The sequence below is a fragment of the Metarhizium robertsii genome, assembly GCF_000187425.2.
Source record: "Metarhizium robertsii ARSEF 23 chromosome Unknown MAA_Scf_2, whole genome shotgun sequence".
Classification (NCBI taxonomy): domain Eukaryota; kingdom Fungi; phylum Ascomycota; class Sordariomycetes; order Hypocreales; family Clavicipitaceae; genus Metarhizium; species Metarhizium robertsii.
Genome location: NW_011942160.1, coordinates 168,315 through 181,604, shown reverse-complemented (window position 1 = coordinate 181,604; position 13,290 = coordinate 168,315). Strand labels below are relative to the sequence as shown.

Here is a 13,290-nt window from a genome sequence, read left to right as displayed (position 1 = left end):
GCTTGAACCGCCCCTCCCGTCACGTCGTCACTGACGACATCTTTCCCACCACCACAAAACAACCCACTTCTGCTTTTAAACCCCGTCCCTTCTGATCTCGAGCCGTGTGTCGTGGACTCGTGGGTATCTCGGCAGGGCTCCATCTCCCATTTCTGCCCGCCGTCGCCGACTTCATTATTACCTCCTCCCGTCGAGAAGCCCTCCATCGTTTTCCTATAAATCACCTATCGGTCGTCTCTCCGGTGCTGCGAGGCCAGTCCCCTCTTTTTTTCATCTTTTTTTTTCGCCCGCTGCATTGTTGCTTGCTAGCGGTGGCTGCGGCTCATCGTCCACCGTCCACGTCCCCCAGCCTCGACCTCGACCTTCACCAAGCTGCATTCCCACTGCTCGTCCAGCGCGAACGCATCGCGCCACACCTACTGCCCGCCATGACCGAAGACGAAAAGAAAATCCAAGACATCTACAAGAAGATTGAGCGCGAGAAAAACATCATCAATGCCGCCCAGGCTATGCGCTCGCAGACCACCAATGAGGCCGTTCGTTCCCGACTCGACACCCAACTGAGAGACGGCCGGCGGAATCTGCAGTTCTTCGAGGAGAAGCTCAGAGATATCCAAATGCGACAGGTCAATCAGGACATGGGCAATGTCTCTCTCGGCGCTGGCGCTGGTGCTGACGATGGCGGCCCTCCTCCTCCCCCGCCCAAGGACCCCTCAGCTGCTTGGGGAGGAGACCAAGGTGGTTACGGCACTGCTCAGTACAGCCAGGGTGGCCAACATGGCGATTTGATGCCTCCTCGCCATCCTTATGCTCCTCCCGGGCCTGGAGCTGGCATGCCCAAATCCAGACCAAATTTCACAAAACTAGGTGCGTATATATTCTCTCATCAGCCCCCAATGGCAAATCGACACAGACATACCCCCCGCCGTCCCCGCAGCGCCCAAATCGTGACATGATATTCTCTCTGACGCATCGCCAAAACAATATATAGATCTGATCAAATATGATACGCCCTATCTCGGTCCTCGTATCCAGCTTATGCTGTCTCAGATTCAGTTCAAGCTGAATGTGGAGGAACAATACCTCAAGGGGGTTGAGAAAATGGTTCAGCTTTACGGTATGGAAGGCGACAGAAGGAGCAAAGCCGTTGCCGCAGGTCGTAGAGTCGAAAGCAAGCAAAAGATTGTCCTTTTGAAACAGGCACTTAAGAGGTATGAGGAGCTGCACATCGATATGGATTCAGCCGACGCTCAGGATGGTAGGTTCCCTTCCCCTTCCCCTTTACCATGTGATGGTCCATAGTCACAAAAAAAGAGTACAATAAATCAACGGCTGACACAATACCTACAGATGACTCCATTAATACCCCGAATTTGCGGAAACCTCTCAGCGGGCAGCTTTCCATTCGAGTCATGGCTGTCAAGGACGTGGATCATGCGGCTACTGGCCGTCTCTCCCGTGGGCCCGAAACCTTTGTTGCAGTCAAAGTCGAAGATGCCGTTGTCGCCAGAACAAAAACCTCTCGAACCGACCGATGGGACGCCGAGTACCATACCATCGACGTTGACAAGGCCAATGAAATCGAACTCACAGTTTATGACAAACCCGGCGAGCACCCGATGCCCATTGGCTTGCTGTGGGTTCGCATTTCTGACATTGTCGAGGAGATGCGCAGAAAGAGGATCGAGGCAGAGATGAACAGTTCCGGTTGGGTGTCGGCCGACCAAATGGGCACGCCTTCCTCTCCTCCGGGCCATCTCCCCATGAGCCCGACGCAGACTGGATTTGGAAGTCAGGGGCACGGCGCCGATCAAAGCAGCGGTTACAGCGGTGGTCCTCCGCCTCATGTTCCCCAGCCCCAGATCAACACGGGTCCTATCGATGCTTGGTTTAACCTGGAGCCGACTGGACAAATTCAGCTTCAAATGAGCTTTGTCAAGCAAAATAAGGACCGGCGGCCCGTGGATCTCGGTCTGGGCAGAAAGGGCGCCGTTCGACAACGCAAGGAAGAAGTACACGAAATGTATGGCCACAAGTTCGTGCAGCATCAATTCTACAACATCATGCGCTGCGCGCTCTGCGGCGATTTTCTCAAGTACTCGGCTGGCATGCAATGCGAGGATTGCAAATACACATGCCATACGAAATGCTACGATAAGGTGGTCACCAAGTGTATCAGCAAGAGTAACGCAGAGACCGATCCAGACGAAGAAAAGATCAACCACCGCATCCCTCACAGATTCCAGCCCTTCTCCAACATGACAGCTAATTGGTGTTGTCACTGTGGCTATATCTTGCCTTTTGGCAAGAAGAATTGCAGAAAGTGCTCAGGTAAGATGTCGCATACGTTCGTGTTGCCATTTGCACCAGTGGACTTGCTATTAACATTACGGGTTTTTTAGAATGCGGTCTAACTTGTCATGCTCATTGCGCTCATTTGGTTCCCGATTTCTGCGGCATGTCCATGGCGGTAGCAAACCAAATCTTGGAAGGCATTCGCACACAGAAACGTCAGACAAAGGCGTCGTCCATGTCGGAGAGGACGCTGCGTCCCAGTTCTAGCAAACCTGGGTCTACCGCTTCCCCGGCGCCGTCATACACCACCGACGCGTCTAAGCCCTATACCGCCCCGTCCACTGCAGCCACTGAAGCGGCCAAATTGATGTATGCTCAGCCCACATCACCGACGCAGCAAAGACCGCCAGCACCTGATCGTTTGCCCTCGACCCAGGCCGCGAAAGCGGCTCAAGCTGCTTTGGGTGGTACAACAGCAGCACAAGCGCAGCAACAAAGGCAGTCTGACTATGGTCGATATGTTGGGTATGACCAAGAACAGCCCGAGGATCACTATACACAGCAATATGGCGGCCAGCCCCAGCAGCCACAGCAACCTCAGCAACCTCAGCAGCGACCATACAACCCTGCCGACTATCTTGGGTATGCCGGCCAACCAGCCACTCAGGCCAGACCGCCGGTGCAGCAGCTACCCCCCCAGCAGCAGCCTGCACCACCTCAACAAAGCTATCAGCCCCCTGCCCCTGTTCCGAAGCCCGAAGTTGTGGTGGCTCATCGGCCGCAGTCAGGTCCTATTGCGGGTCAGCCAAAGCAACTGCCTCTTGCCACAGATCCCGGTACTGGGCAGCGAATTGGTTTGGATCACTTCAATTTCCTTGCAGTTTTGGGTAAAGGCAATTTTGGCAAGGTCATGTTGGCAGAGACGAAGCGGTCGCGACGATTATATGCTATCAAGGTTCTGAAGAAGGAATTTATCATTGAGAATGACGAAGTTGAGAGTATTCGCTCCGAGAAGCGAGTCTTCCTCATTGCGAACAAAGAAAGGCATCCCTTCCTTACCAATTTGCACGCATGCTTCCAAACAGAGACTCGCGTATATTTTGTCATGGAATACGTCAGCGGCGGTGATTTGATGCTTCACATTCAGCGAGGACAGTTTGGAACTAAGCGTGCTCAGTAAGTTGACGAGAGGCTATTATTTAAGAGCAAGATTCTAACATGTGTGTGCAGGTTTTATGCTGCTGAGGTGTGCCTGGCGCTAAAGTATTTCCACGAAAATGGGGTTATTTATCGTGATCTCAAGCTAGACAACATTATGTTGACCCTTGACGGCCACATCAAGGTAGCTGATTACGGTCTTTGCAAGGAGGACATGTGGTATGGCAAGACTACCAGCACTTTCTGTGGTACTCCTGAATTCATGGCCCCAGAGGTGCGTAAAAGGAGCGACTGATTATGTGTCATGAGGCGAGTAACTAATGATCAGCAGATTCTCTTGGACAAAAAGTATGGCCGAGCGGTTGATTGGTGGGCCTTTGGTGTCCTCATATACCAGATGCTCCTGCAACAGTCTCCTTTCCGAGGCGAGGATGAAGACGAGATTTACGATGCTATCCTTGCCGATGAGCCCTTATACCCCATTCATATGCCCAGAGACTCGGTTTCCATCTTGCAGAAACTGCTCACCCGCGAACCCGAGCAAAGACTCGGAAGTGGGCCCACGGATGCCCAGGAAGTGATGAGCCAGCCGTTCTTCCGAAATATCAACTGGGACGACATATACTACAAGCGAGTTGCGCCGCCCTTCAAACCGACCATTAAGAGCGCAACAGATACGAGCAACTTTGACTCCGAGTTCACCAGTGTTACTCCTGTACTTACGCCTGTACAATCTGGTAAGTTGCCAATAATGCATACTTGTCGAGTGTTTTTGCATTCTATCAAATTTAAATTTTTTTTCTCAACGCTAACTCTGTCATTAGTACTTTCTCAGGCTATGCAAGAGGAGTTCCGTGGCTTCTCGTACACTGCAGACTTTGAATGAGAAACGAACCATCAGGATATGTGAAAGTGATGTTGACTGGGTGTAGATTTGGTGCGCCAATGGTGTGTGCATTTTGCGGAGTTTGTCATACCCTTGGCGGAGACAGTGAGCTGAAGAAGCACAGGTGAACGATGCGAACGAAAGTTTTGGGAAGCAAATAAAAGAGGCCATGTTTGATATCACGCTCGCTACGCTCCATCCCGTGTGAAGCTATGTGGATGTAATTATTTTATTTTGGGGGGGGGACCGCAGCCGCAGGCAGCCGCAGCAGCAGGAGGTAGTGATGATGAAGGGGTTCACAAAAGTTTCGAGGAGGCGGCTTAGCTGGGGAGATTATAACAATGCATCAGTGATGATGACTATTATTAATAGAGAAGCCTTCTAATGCAGTGGATATCCACTAAACTGAGGTGTTGGTGCTCCCGGTGTTTGAATCTTGGGATGGTTGCCTTGGATCATCACTTGCTTCACGTCATGGTCTAGGGTGGGTGTAAATTTTTTTTATTATTTTTTTTTCCTTTTTTGGCTCAAGATGGCGTTATGCTACAAGTAATATGCCATGACTGTATATTGTTCTTTTCCAAGTATCCTTCCTACATTGCATTGTACAGGTTTAGACGTCCCTAGTTGGTGTACTCCTTTTGCAGCAGCTTAGCAATAGTGTTGAGCTGAATGTTGCTGGTGCCCTCGTAGATGGCACCAATCTTGCTATCGCGCCAAAACTTCTCGGCCAGGCCCTCGCGCACGAAGCCCATGCCGCCCATCCACTCGACGGCCAGGCCGGAAACGCGGCCGGCAACCTGCGAGGCGTACAGCTTGGCCATGGCGGCGTCCTTGACAAAGTCCTCGCCGGCCTCCTTCTTGCGAGCGGCGTTGTAGACGAGGGCGCGGGCGGCGGCGATTTCGGTGTAGGACTGGGCAATCTGGTGCTGCATGCCCTGGAACTCGCCGACCAGGGAGCCGAACTGCTTGCGGTCGTTCCAGACGTACTTGACGGCGTTTTCGAAGGACCCCAGCGCGAGGCCGGTCATTTGGGCGGCGATGCCGATGCGGCCCTCGTTGAGGAGGCTGATGGCGTACTTGTAGCCCTGCCCGCGCTCGCCGAGGATGTTCTCCTTGGGGACGACGACGTCGTCGAAGCTGAGGACGCAGGTGCTGCTGGCGCGGATGCCGAGCTTCTTCTCCTTCTTGGCGATGGAGAAGCCGGGGGTGCCCTTCTCGACGACAAAGGCGGTGATGCCGCGGTAGCCCTTGCTGGGGTCGAGGTTGGCAAAGACGATGAAGAACTCGGCCTCCTTGGAGTTTGTGATCCACATCTTGCCACCGTTGATCTTGAAGCCGTCGGCCGTCTCCTCGGCGCGGGTGGCCAAGGCGAAGGCGTCGGAGCCCGAGACGGGCTCGGACAGGCAGAAGGAGGCGACGGTGTTGGTGGCCAGCTTGGGCAGCCACTTCTTCTTGAGGGCCTCGGAGCCGTACTTGATGACGGCGGTGTTGCAGAGCGTGTTGTGCACGTCGACCAGCACGCTGACACTGGGGTCGGCGCGGGCGAGCTCCTCGATGCCAATAATGGCAGACGTGAAGTTCATGCCGGCGCCGCCGTACTCCTCGGGGATCTCGACGCCCATGAGGCCCTGCTCGAAGAGCTGCTGCACGACGGAGGCGTCCATGTCCTCGGCCTCGTCCATGTCGCGTGCCTTGGGGAGGATCACCTCGCTGGCGAATTTGCTGACCGACTCGGCCATGGCGGCCTCAACCTCGGAGAGGTGGCTAATGGGCGTGGGAGGGATATCAGTGATGTCAATGGTTTCGGAGCGTAGGGCCGAGGTGGTGGAGAGAGGGCGAGCCCTACGTTGTTACTTGTTAGTACAAAAGGAAAGACCACAGTTCCAAGTACGGTAGCATGGTTTGAATTTAAGCGGCTCGAAAGCTCCTTTCGGGGTGCATGATTCCGGTTACAATATGGGCGACATGAAGCAGGAATCCCAAGTGCGACTTACAAGTTCATGTTGCGAGCAGCAGCAGCGGGACGAGAAGCAACGCGGCTAGACGTACAGACGGTCTGAGCAAGACCCCTTGAACCCCGGAGGGCCGGGCGCAGAACCCGCGTGAAGGAAGACATTGTGAATTGGAAGGCAAGGAATGGGGACAGACCGAAGGGGAAAAAAGAGAGTTTTGTAGGTGAGAGGTGAAGGGGAAACGGTGAAGGCCGGAGGCAAGCGCGGAGGGTGACGGTAGCGGCGGTTGCGGCTGCCAATGGAATACCCTAACCCACGACCCGAAAAGAGAACAGTTTCTCAAAGGGAAATTGACGGCCAAACAAGATGAGACTACACCCAGAAAGAAACGTTTGCACTCCCCAGAATCAATTGTATGCACAGCAATATCGTGAGACGAAAGGGGAAAATATAATAATAAAATAGCTGCGATATGGAATAGCCGTGGCTTTGGTCGGACTTGCTGCGCTGCTTCTCCCGTACACCTTGCCACCAAGCAGACTGGCCGGTGAGCCGACGACTGCTGAGCCGAGGATAACCACGGCCTATTGTGGAGATTCATGGTTGGCAAAACTGGGGAAATGGGGGACATGGACAGATTTGGGGCATGTGATGGGTGGGGCTTGCGAGGTTGATTGATTAAAGTTGTTGGCTGTCATTTTGTGCTAGAAGAGGGCAATTGGCTTTGTAGAAAGCTACATGTACCCAAGTACTTAGTATAACCATAACATGGCGACTCTCATAGCCATAACTATATATGTCGAGGCTTAATAGGATTTTTGGTAACAAGTATGTCTCCAAGGCACGATTACTATTATACTAATAGTATTGCCTCTTACAAATTCACCTTCCAACTTCCCACTTCCAACCTCCAACCTCTGACTTCCGACCTCCAGCTTCCAGCCTCATCTTGTCTGTCTAATCTAGAGCTTCTCGATGAAAATTATGGTTTTTTCAAGTGCGTTTCCTAGCATCATTCGCTAGCACCAGGCGCTGGCTGCTCAAGATTCCGAGCCATTAAAATAAAGATGAATAAAATGAGCTGGCCGCGCAGACCCTCGTTGCAGTGGCTACTACTACCATGCGCACTCTGGAAGAAAACAAGTCCTCGCCTTCTTAGCCATTATTCATAATATCTTAGTTTCGCCCTACATACTTATAGGCTGCATAAATGGTCCATTGCTCTACGGTGTCTGGTTCACAAATCGATCAAAGGGCATATGTAATGAAATTTACCATTAGCCCCGGATTAAAACATTGCCATCGATTGATGTTTCAGATTTCAGCTTACTCTTTCGCCAAAGCCCGCTCTCCACTGGTTAATTACAGCTACGAGCTAACTAATGTGAACCTTCTGCGCTTCATGGACAAGCATGGCATGCTAGAAAGAAGGTTTGTCCCTTAGAATCCCAGCACCGAACCTGTCAACCCCCTATCGAGTCGTTCTCAATTCCAAGACAGTGCTATACCTTCCATCTCCATCTCTGCAAAAAAGACCTTGATGGGCTTGCGCAGCTTCTCCGCGAGCTTGTCCAGTGGCTACCGTATGTCGCTTATCGCGGAGAATGTATGCATTGCCGCGCGGGCTCCAGCTGTCGCAGCAGGATTCAGAGAAGACCTTGCAAGAGCTTCACGTGGCAACCAAAGGTGAATTCAACAAGAATGGTATAGACTTCTCCTGCAAGCTGAAGCCAGGGCGAGCGGCGAGTCGAGGCTCGAGACGCGCGTTTTCAAAGCTCCACGAGCCGGCTTTGAAGCAGTGCTGAGAGTCAGACAGACTGTGATCACTGCTCCCTGCAGGTGAAAATGTAGCCTTGCAGATTAAAAATCGAGTAGCGCCGCAGCAACCTCATTTTACCAAGGTGTTGCGGTAATCATGTCCCATCATGCAAAACCCGGGCATGCAAACAGGCAAAGAAGGCATCACGTGACCACGGCGTAGATTTTGGCCAGCCTCCATTCTGCATCATCGCGAGCTCCCGCCCCCATCTCCAACAAACACGCACCCAAAGCCATTGACCGGCCCAACCCGTCCAAAATGGTCGGTTCAATTGTCCGTCAGCTTTTCTCCCCGGCGACCCGGCGACCGCTCACCTCCCCCCTCGCCTCGGCGCTGCTCAAACCGACCCGATTCACACCCATCTTCCGCTCCGCCGCCCCTGCGGCTCCAGCACCCTTCTCAACGACGCCCGCGCGCGGCGCAACACTGAACCAAGTCCTCCGGGGCATTCGCAAGGGCAAGCGCGCGCGCCACGCCGTCTCCCCTGCCCTATCCAACACTAATTGCCCCGCGCTGAAGGGCGTGTGCCTGCGAGTGGGCGTCGTGAGGCCCAAGAAGCCCAACTCGGGCGAGAGGAAGACGGCCCGTGTGAAGCTCTCGTCCGGGGCCGTGGTGACGGCCTACATTCCCGGCGAGGGACACAATATCCAGCAGCACAGTGTGGTTCTCGTGCGGGGAGGCAGGGCGCAGGATTGTCCCGGTGTCAGGTATCACCTGGTGCGAGGGGCATTGGACCTGGTAAGTCGGGGAGGGGGGAGACGTGAGAAGCTGTGTGGTGCTGGTGCTGGGCCGGAAATTTGTCTTCGGCGCCGGCTTTGGCGAGCAATGAGCTAATTTTTTCGAATAGGGCGGCGTAGCGAACCGAACTACGAGTCGAAGCAAGTACGGCACCAAGAAGCCCAAGAAGGCTACTGTCGGCTAGCGAAAGCAAGGGATGAACAAGCGATGGACGGAGTGATTGGCACCGCATAGATAATACTGTCGTCATGTGAAGGGGAAGGGCTGTTGACACTTCATCAGACAAGAAAATTTTCGAATTTGTGGCCAGTGAGGCGGGATGGCGTGCGCCCAATATGGCTACTGTACACTATACCACGCACATGTAAAAAGAATACTAGACAGCACAAAACATGTCTCTCATAAATAGATTTCCCAAGCATCTTCATTTTGGACAGCATGAATGTACACGAGTAAAATTGTGTCCTACCAGTCTTGCCCCTTAAAAAAAACAATCAGACGCCCGTTCATTCCCTTTTTTGGTCTCTTCAAGCTTGTTTCTCACTCGCAGTTTCAAGGTCATCCCATCGTGCGTTTCAATAAAGCCCCTGACTACCTACCCATGTAGCTTCAATGTTTCCCGCGCCAAACAAAGCCAGCAATAGTGGAAGAAAGACCTCTGTAGCCAAACCGCGGCCATACCCTCCCTTCATATTATTCATGTATGGTACATACTACGCGTCCTTACGTACCAAGTCTAAAAAGTATTCTCTTTATTGTTGGTTACACATCTCAATCTTTCTCACTCTCCCAACCCTTAGGCTTGGTCTTGCCTGTGACGTCGAAGAATCGTGAAGTGCCTGGATGTGTGGTTAGCAAGCAGTGTTTTAAGATAGATCCGACAAGACGTACAAGAGTAGCCCTTCCAGTCAAAGTTGTCGCTTGGATTGCAGTGACATCGGAGAGCCAATCGGGTCTTCTCGCCAGTAGGACAATGAGTGAAAGGGACGTGCCAGTAGGCAATGTCGTTGAAGAAATGAATGTCGCTCTTGTTCAACAAGAGTCCAGCTGCAATGGAGTGAACTGGGGCATCGCCCCATCGTTCATAGAAGAAGCCACCGTCACGGTCAAGAGATTCGAAGAAGTCAATGTAAGGCTTGCTTCGGAGCCAGTTCAGATTGCCGACCTCGAAGTTGGACCAAAAATGGCAGTTGTTGTATGTTTCTCCGCCATCGTCACTGAGGAAGCCCATAACGTTATCCGCAGCAAGGTGTTCGGGATGGTTCTTCATAAACTTCTTGGTGCTGTCCCAAAGAGTCTTGATGGTCTCTGCGTATTCGTACAAGCTGAGAACGAAGCTATACTTCTTGCCACCTTCATGCATGACGCGGAAAGGGTCATAGTGGATGTCGCAGTACAATTCAATAGATGGCTCAACACGCCAGTAGTAATCGTAGTTCATCATAAGGGGCTGTCGAAAGAAGAAACCGGATTCAAATCGGCACATGTGGCGGTAGCTCACGGAATCACCATAGATGATCTTGCGCTCAGCCATGTCCTCGCGCACTTTCTTGGCCTTGTCCTGGTCGATCCACTGGGGGAATGACCAATGCTCCTCGGCGATCTCGCCATAGTGCGTCTTGCCGGACACCAGGGACGTGGTGACCTTTTTAAAGGTTTCGTCGAAGGGCTTGTCGTTGAGGAAGACCCAGTCATAGTTGTATCGGCGGTTGAATCTGTCCTCGACCTGGCGGATCGAGCGAGCAATATCCCACACGTCGCTGTTGCGAGCCAAAGTAACGAAGGTGGCGTTCATGCGAGGTCCAGGAGCAGGAGAAACCAGTTCAACATCCCAATTGGGATCTTCTGGTGTCATAGCAAGCGGGGATTGCGCATTGTTTCCGTTCTGTTTCTTCGGGACGGTCGCAGCGTTATCGGAGCTCTCGGGTTTCTCGAGGGGTTGTTGAGGTTCATTTCTGGGGTCGTCTGATTTGCCAGCGTTGGTATTCGTGCTGGCATGATCCAAACCCGTTGGAATGGTCACAGCGTCGTACTTTGAGTTGGAAACAAAATAAAACACTGCCAGAGTCTAGAAACATGAATCAAGCGTTAGCAACTAGTGCAGGTGCAGGGTAAAACGAGAGCACGAGAAAAGAAAAAAAAAATCAGAAAATCAAACGTCATACAACGTACAAAGACGGCGATGATGATGTAGCGAACGTAGCGCGCGTTGCCAGCCACCATGGTGAATGACTTGCCACGGGGTGCCCGTGACTGATTTCAGGCTCGACCGGATAAGAAATCAGTGGCACGAATTCGAGCCTCAAAATTGCCAGCGACTCGGAGGATGAAGGAGTAGGGAGGTTTTCGAATTTTGGGACGGGTTGGATGGGAGCGAGGAGGCTAAGGGGTCTGTTAGCTCGAAAACTGGTCCCTCAGGGATGCAGGTCCGCAGGTCCGCAGGCCAGGCTTATCGGGTAACGAATAGTACCGTGGCCAACTTGAAAGATAAAAAAAAAGACTAGCTATAGGTAAAAAAACATGGCATTCGAGAAGCCAGCCCGTCGCCAAGATGGAGAAGGAGCAAGAAGAAGAGGAGGGGGAAGAAGAAGAAGAACAGAGGAGGATAAAGTAGCAGGCAGAGTCTCAGAAGGATCGCAGGTGAAAATGCGAACGTGTGACAGCACAGGTCAAGAGCAAAACATACTTAAGGTACAAGGACTTACTGAAAGTAAGTACCTAAAGTAGTAATAAATACCTACTTAGGTACCTACCTAGGTAGGTACTTAAACTTAGGTGCCTCACTTAATAGTGTCGATACCGATATATGCGTTCGCGATCGAAGGTACAAGGAAGTACTTGTAATTAAGTTTTACCAGGTACTTCGGAGTAATGCGCTCGATTGATTGATTATTAGGAAACGAACCATGGAAGGTGCGGACGGTCAGGTAGGGACGGGAGCCACAGGACACTAGCATGCCAAGAACAGATTCAGGACGGAGTATGGGGACGCAGCTGGGCGCTTCCAAGGGCTGGCAAGCTCAAGTGCTGCCGGCGTGACTTTCTCTGTCTACTTAAGTACCTAGGTACTTAAGTACTCGGCACGGGGCACTCGAGAACTTACTGCAATCTACTCCGTATGTACTACAACATTTGAAGACTGGACAGTTGGCAGCTGTCAATGACAAAGTCAAATGTCCCTCAAGCAATAATTTCCTTGGGCCTACATCTCACAGCCGCTCAGCCACGCAGCCTGCCCGCGACTGGACGTCTCGAGCTCAAGTGCTCTCTCATGCTTGGACCCCGACGCCAAGCAGAGTGGGGAGCGAGACAAGGTTTACAGGCTTCGTCACTCTAGAGTTTGCAAGCCGTTAGGCGCCACCAAAGAGCAGTCAGTGCCATTCATACTGTCTTGTGTCCCGCATCCAGACCGATCTTCCGGCGCTCAAATACGAACATTGAACGACGGCAACGGGTCCCAGCGCACAAGGTTCGAGACGGTGCAATCCGGACTGTCTATTACCTCGGTGGCTCGACTAGTGTGTTTCAACAATACCAGATTGTTGCCTGCACGTCGGGAAAAAGCCAGAATATCGGCTCTAGGTTGGTCGTTGTCTCTTCCCGTATTAACCAGATATATTGCATGAACGGCCCCGTCTTGCTTTATGGCCTGTAATACGGAGAATTGTGGGGAATGATGCCGATACGTTTTTCGGGCAATTGAACTGGGATGTTGTCTCATCCGGTTCCCCTGGTCTGATGTGTTTTGGCACGCTTGTGAAAGGGGCAGGCAGGCAGGCAGGCAGGCAGAGACAGTTCGGCCATTTCCACGTTGAATTCCAGAGCTGACAAGGGCACGGACATTTGGTATCCAGGGATGGAGCCAGGCGGGCCGTCCAGATCATCCAAACAGTTTACGTGTTTTCTTCCGCGGCCAGCTGGAGGACGCAGCGGAACGCTCAGGAGCAGACCCCACTGCTATATTGCGTTTAGGATTCCATCTTCGGATGGATCAGCACAGAGATGGTCAGGCACGACACGGTAGGTGTCGTCGGTATCAGACAAAGAGTTGCGCTTCCAGCTGGGATTGGCCACCATGCGATCTGCGACTGAAACAAGCCTAGTGGAACGGTTTATGCCTTTGTCCTGAACAAAGTGCTTTGGTACGTGAAAGAACGATAAGAGTCCGTATGCTGGTTGTGGCCCGAGGGTGTTTCGATATGCTGATCCCTTTTCAGATCACTGCCTATTACCAGCCTTTGAGATAAAATGATTTGCACAGTCGGACAGCCCTGCATGGTTTTTTAAGCACTGGGTGTATGGTGCTGTGGCATCATGACTCCTGGTTTGGTAGGTCAAGAATTATTACATAAAGACTGCACTTGGAGGGCCATTCGCCACCCACTTGGCAGGCTTTTTGATGGCCTATCATACAATACTTAACCCTTTCCTGATGAATA

The 13,290-nt window shown here is 52.2% G+C and overlaps 4 protein-coding genes across 4 annotated transcripts; 2 read left to right on the top strand and 2 right to left on the bottom strand.

Annotated features, from left to right (window-relative positions):
• Positions 1-428: 428 nt before the first annotated feature.
• MAA_07035 (protein kinase C) lies at positions 429-4,339 on the top strand (the record flags this gene model as incomplete). Its single annotated transcript, XM_007825033.1, has 7 exons — positions 429-867; positions 992-1,258; positions 1,351-2,331; positions 2,403-3,471; positions 3,526-3,727; positions 3,785-4,190; positions 4,278-4,339. 7 exons carry the CDS (start codon positions 429-431, stop codon positions 4,337-4,339), a joined length of 3,426 nt encoding a protein of 1,141 aa, XP_007823224.1.
• A 623-nt stretch (positions 4,340-4,962) lies between these two features.
• On the bottom strand, positions 4,963-6,458 carry MAA_07034 (acyl-CoA dehydrogenase; the record flags this gene model as incomplete). Its single annotated transcript, XM_007825032.1, has 2 exons — positions 4,963-6,184; positions 6,337-6,458. The coding sequence occupies 2 exons, from the start codon at positions 6,456-6,458 to the stop codon at positions 4,963-4,965; spliced, it is 1,344 nt and encodes a 447-aa protein (XP_007823223.1).
• Positions 6,459-8,371: 1,913 nt separating this feature from the next.
• Positions 8,372-9,035, top strand: MAA_07033 (37S ribosomal protein S12; the record flags this gene model as incomplete). The annotated part of the gene is made up of 2 exons (XM_007825031.1): positions 8,372-8,851; positions 8,961-9,035. 2 exons carry the CDS (start codon positions 8,372-8,374, stop codon positions 9,033-9,035), a joined length of 555 nt encoding a protein of 184 aa, XP_007823222.1.
• Positions 9,036-9,622: 587 nt separating this feature from the next.
• On the bottom strand, positions 9,623-11,074 carry MAA_07032 (glycosyltransferase family 15 protein; the record flags this gene model as incomplete). The annotated part of the gene is made up of 3 exons (XM_007825030.1): positions 9,623-9,690; positions 9,743-10,919; positions 11,024-11,074. 3 exons carry the CDS (start codon positions 11,072-11,074, stop codon positions 9,623-9,625), a joined length of 1,296 nt encoding a protein of 431 aa, XP_007823221.1.
• Between the last annotated feature and the right edge of the window lie 2,216 nt (positions 11,075-13,290).